At 45.3% G+C, this 4,832-nt stretch overlaps 1 protein-coding gene across 1 annotated transcript; it reads left to right on the top strand.

Moving 5' to 3' along the window:
- Positions 1 to 1,889: 1,889 nt before the first annotated feature.
- On the top strand, positions 1,890 to 3,118 carry L3040_005831 (uncharacterized protein; the record flags this gene model as incomplete). Its single annotated transcript, XM_066154665.1, has 3 exons — positions 1,890 to 2,042; positions 2,117 to 2,412; positions 2,647 to 3,118. The coding sequence occupies 3 exons, from the start codon at positions 1,890 to 1,892 to the stop codon at positions 3,116 to 3,118; spliced, it is 921 nt and encodes a 306-aa protein (XP_066011512.1).
- Between the last annotated feature and the right edge of the window lie 1,714 nt (positions 3,119 to 4,832).

Here is a 4,832-nt window from a genome sequence, read left to right as displayed (position 1 = left end):
GGTCAAGGGGCCCCCTAACCTGCTTGTAAACCTAGTATTTAGCTAGTACACGTGACTCCTTCCTATTGTATAGAAGGAGTCAGTTCTCTTACAACCAAAATCAACAAGAACAACAAGCAACAATTGAGTATTTTACCACCGAGTGTTTTGCAATTGCAAGTACTTTGACGACGTCACGACTTTTACGAATTATTACGAGAGATCGCTATCGGCGATCCAACACTGATTAGTGATTGTTTAATCGCCAAAGCGTTACTCAATCACAGAGAAGCTAGGATCGATCGAAGAGTTGGGACTTTACTTCTACTTATTCGAAGAGTGTAGAAGTGGTGAGTTTGCGCTATAAGAAACCTGCAACCGCAGTGAAAATCACTATTCAAACACTTCGATACCTTTACACCTTTCTACGGAAGAGCGATTCCGTACCAAGTCGCTTTCTCACACCTCGATACCTTTCCTTTACAACGGAAGAGCGATTCCGTACTAAGTCGCTTGCCTATACTACCGCCTTACCTTTTTACACCTTTCTACGGAAGAGCGATTCCGAACCAAGTCGCTTTCTTACACTTCGATACCTTTACACCCTTACAACGGAAGAGCGATTCCGTACCAAGTCGCTTTCTTATACCACCGCCTTACCCTTATTTCTACGGAAGAGTGATTCCGAACCAAGTCACTTATATACAACCTATCAACGCTGTAGAGCCACGCTAGCTATACACAGCAATACAACAACATGCAGTCAATCGATCCCTAAGGCGGAGAGAGTGGCAGACAAAGAGCTTCTGGAACGTCAGCAAGAGCTTAAACAACAGGGATTCAAGCACCTCGAATCTCTATAAAATTTACGGACCCTTTTTCAAAACTCGCGGAACCCCCTTTAATGCTATCGAGCGATCCAGGCACTCGGAATACCTTCGAAGATACGTCGGACCTCGGTTTTGACCTCGATTCACTACCGTATCCAAGGCCAGAGAATCATACAAGAGCAAGGTTAATTATCGAAGACTTCTTGGACATAAAAAGTGAAAGTTTAAGAGACCACGAGCTTTGGTCTTTATTCCGACACGCTTTCGCTCGATGGACCGCGGACGAGTTCTCGTTGGCCGCTAAACAAGCACACGGCCGAGGAAACAAGTTCACGCTGCTTATTAAGCTAAGGGATTACCTATTGTCTAAAGGAGTTTGGTGCCTTCCAAAGCAAAAAGGCTACGCCAATGGACTAGCCTCAATTATACAAATGGAGAAAGAGCACCAATGGACCTAGGAGGAACAGCGAGCGCAACAGGCAGCAATCGAGGGATTTGATTCTAAGTGGAACGAGGTTACAATCGCCCGCTTAAATCGACAAACTAAGGAAGTCGCCAAAATTCAAGGTAAACAAGTCGAAAGGTTTCCTTAATCAAGCCTTATTCGTCTCACCAAAATCATCGACGAACCTTTACTTTCGAATTCACCTCCACTTCCAACTCCAAATTCGCTTCGCCAATCACTTCGAGAAAAGTACGAAGAGCTCCGACGCCAAAAAGACGCTATTGCGCGAGACCTCGATGATCTCAGGAATCTAACAATTACGAAGGACGCACAGCAGCGTAAAGAGAGAATCGAAGAAGCTACAAGGCAACAATCATCAAGGCGCAGTTCTCGCAGTTCTCGCGATTCACTTCCTTCTCCCGTCCCTTTATTACTTCAGCCAGCGATTTTGTCACCTAAAGAATGCGCTGAAAAGCAGCAAGACGAGGTTCCGAGCAACTCTCACCAGGGACAGCGTGCAGATTTCCGTGCCCAACCTCAGCAACCCGAAGGGGGGATCCAGCACCCTCGGACGTACCGACAAGCTCCCCAGATCCCTCAACAAGCCACGTATCGACAAAAGGGATACCAGGGGTATGAGAATCGCCAAGAGCGTGCCCAAGGGTACGGATATCACCAAGCTAGAGCCCCAGCCGGTGACCCGAATAACCCTAGCGATCCTGACGATGACCGACGAGGAGGGAACGGAGGAGATTGGCAAGGAGATCGAGGACACGGATACGGAGGGGGTAGGAACGGCCCCCCTGGACCACCAAAGGGATTCGGAAACGGACCCTTAAGGGACCCCGGATTCGAAAATGAGCCGCCAAGGGACCCTGGACAAGACCCTGGACGAGGATACGAGCCCCCCGGCGGACCCGGGCCAAACCGACCCCTTACCAGCACCCCTTTTTCGACCCGAGTGCTAGCTAGGCACACCTACGGCACCCCAGCCCCTGACGACGACGACGATTTTCCTGAGCTAGGAGCGGCAGACCCTCACCCAAGAGCGAAGGAATTGGCCTTGTTTGCAAGAAGCTTTCCTAAGGAACTGAAGTATTCGGGACCCGACGACGACTTCAAGACCCAATTAGGTATTTTCGCTGACCAAGCAAGTCGGTACGGCTTGACATCCGACGACTATTTGGCAGCGTTCCTTATTATGCTTACGGGGGAAGCTATTAGCTTCTATTACAACCACGTGATCAAGGCCAAGCTACTTACCTTCAAGGCAAACGCTATTGCAATAAGGGACCATTTTGAGACTGACCAACGCCGGCAAGCTAAATACGATCGTTAAGAGGAAATCTTATTGCAATTGATCGAAAGGGAAAACCTAAGGACCTCGCTTAGCGAGTGCTTCGAAAAACTCGCTAAGGAGCTCAAGGGCATTCAAAGCTCGCTACGACCAGGTCTAAGGGACGATAAGAGTCTCGCCGACAAGCTGTATTCAGCTTGTAAAAACGTGCTAGAGACGACCATTGCGCGAATGAACCCTGCCTCTACCTCTACCGCCGCAATTGCTGACATTCGCCGAGCAATTGCTTTTGCAACTGAGATCATTCAACCTTTTCTTGAGAATAAGAGCTTACGACCTCCCGCCAAAGCAAGCAGAGCTTACGCGAGCTCTAGCGAGCCATTTGCTCAGCACTCCTCTCAGCACTCCTCTCAGCACTCCTCTCAGCACTCTCCTCAGCACTCTCCTCAGCACTCCTCTCAGCACACCTCAAGCAAGGCTGATTCCGACGACCTTAAGGACGAGTACGAATGCTTTATTCAAGGCTGCCAATACGGAGGGGAGCACTGCGAGCACTTCGCAAAGTGACGGGTTTTTGAAAGGAAAAGGGGGGGCTTGTTTCAAGAAGAATTTTTTTCTTTGTTCCTAGCGTTTGAATTTTTTATTATTACTTTCTTTCTTTTCGGTCGATATAATAGTTGGCAAAGCACTGTTTGCCAAAGAAAGTTTTGCCGGTGTCGGTTCATTTATATCGACCTTAGCTAGTAAATAGTAGTTGGGGGGGAGCTCACTCGTGAACCAGGGTTCACGGGCTACTAAGCATGCCTCGCTTAGCCTGTCACAGGTCAAGGGGCCCCCTAACCTGCTTGTAAACCTAGTATTTAGCTAGTACACGTGACTCCTTCCTATTGTATAGAAGGAGTCAGTTCTCTTACAACCAAAATCAACAAGAACAACAAGCAACAATTGAGTATTTTACCACCGAGTGTTTTGCAATTGCAAGTACTTTGACGACGTCACGACTTTTACGAATTATTACGAGAGATCGCTACCGGCGATCCAACACTTACGTAATATTACGAAAGTAAAAGGAAATCCTTAGCAGTAAGAGTGCTAGCGCTAGTGCAATGATAAAGCGTTAGCTCGAGCGTTGTATAGCAAAGGATTAAGTAAGAATTACTCTTTTTCTTTCGTCGGCGAAAGCTTGTATAACGAGCCGTGACTTCTCGAATGAGGTTGCTGTTTCTTTGCTTTTAAGCTTATTAACAAAACGAAAACTAAAAATACGCTTTCTTACGTGCTCTATAAGGTCGTATAAGATGAATTCAAATACGCTTTGTGCAATCAAGCTTTCGATCTTACGCTGCTATAAGTCTTCGAAAATTTCGTTAAGAATGGTAATCATACTTTCGGCCCGTAACTTCGTAGCTAGCTCTCGGTCTATTTGCTCTTTCCGAGTCAAGAAAGTGTCACTTAAAGCGGTAAGAAATTGCGCTAGTTCTTTAGCCTCCGTGCAATAACGCTTTAAAAGTCGTTTGTTTCTGCTACTTCGACATAGCGCCTCTTTTACTTGTTCTACTAGTAGTCTTTCTTCTTCGAGATGCTCTTTTTAAGCAGTATTTTCTTAGTAATATAGCTTGATTACCGTAGCTTTAAATTAGACTGCCTTGTTATTGACTTAGACCGTGCACGTATAGCCTTCTATCGCAATAAAAGTATAAAGACTAGTCTATTGCGCGCGCTAGTCCCTTTTCTTTTCTCTTTATACTTTTACTTGGCTTTGCAAAAGAAAAGCTAGCGTTTTAATCGTAAAAGGTCCGTTGCGCATATTCAAAGCGTCTGCTACTTGTTTTACAGCTTGCAATCTTCTTATTTCCGATATAGCCTTTTTAATAGCTTCTGCCTTAATAATAGTAAAAAGAGCTAGTGGATCCAAGTGAATTATACGAAAATAAGCACTAAATATAAAGAGAGTAAGTACTAAGCTTGCTAGCTCGGCGGTATCGTTAACGGCCTTGATTGCTATCTGCAAGATCTGTTTTTTAATTACTCTTAAGTCTTGCATCTCTTTCGAAATGATCTCGTAAGCTCGTCGTAAAAGTTAATAATATCTTTCTACTTTTCTTACGCTATTGTAAGCCTTCGTAAGCATCTCGCTGATATCGATAAACATTATCTTAATTAAACCGCGAAACTTAGCTGCTGCAAAGTTTGTTCTTAAGTCGTAAATAATCAAGTCGAAAAGACCGAAGTAGCTGTTAATCTAATATTCTTTAAGCGCGTTTTAAGTAGTGATAGCCGA

This window comes from Drepanopeziza brunnea, assembly GCF_022702325.1.
Source record: "Drepanopeziza brunnea f. sp. 'multigermtubi' strain 214-2 chromosome Unknown ctg9, whole genome shotgun sequence".
NCBI lineage: Eukaryota > Fungi > Ascomycota > Leotiomycetes > Helotiales > Drepanopezizaceae > Drepanopeziza > Drepanopeziza brunnea.
This window is presented reverse-complemented; position numbering and strand designations above follow the sequence as displayed.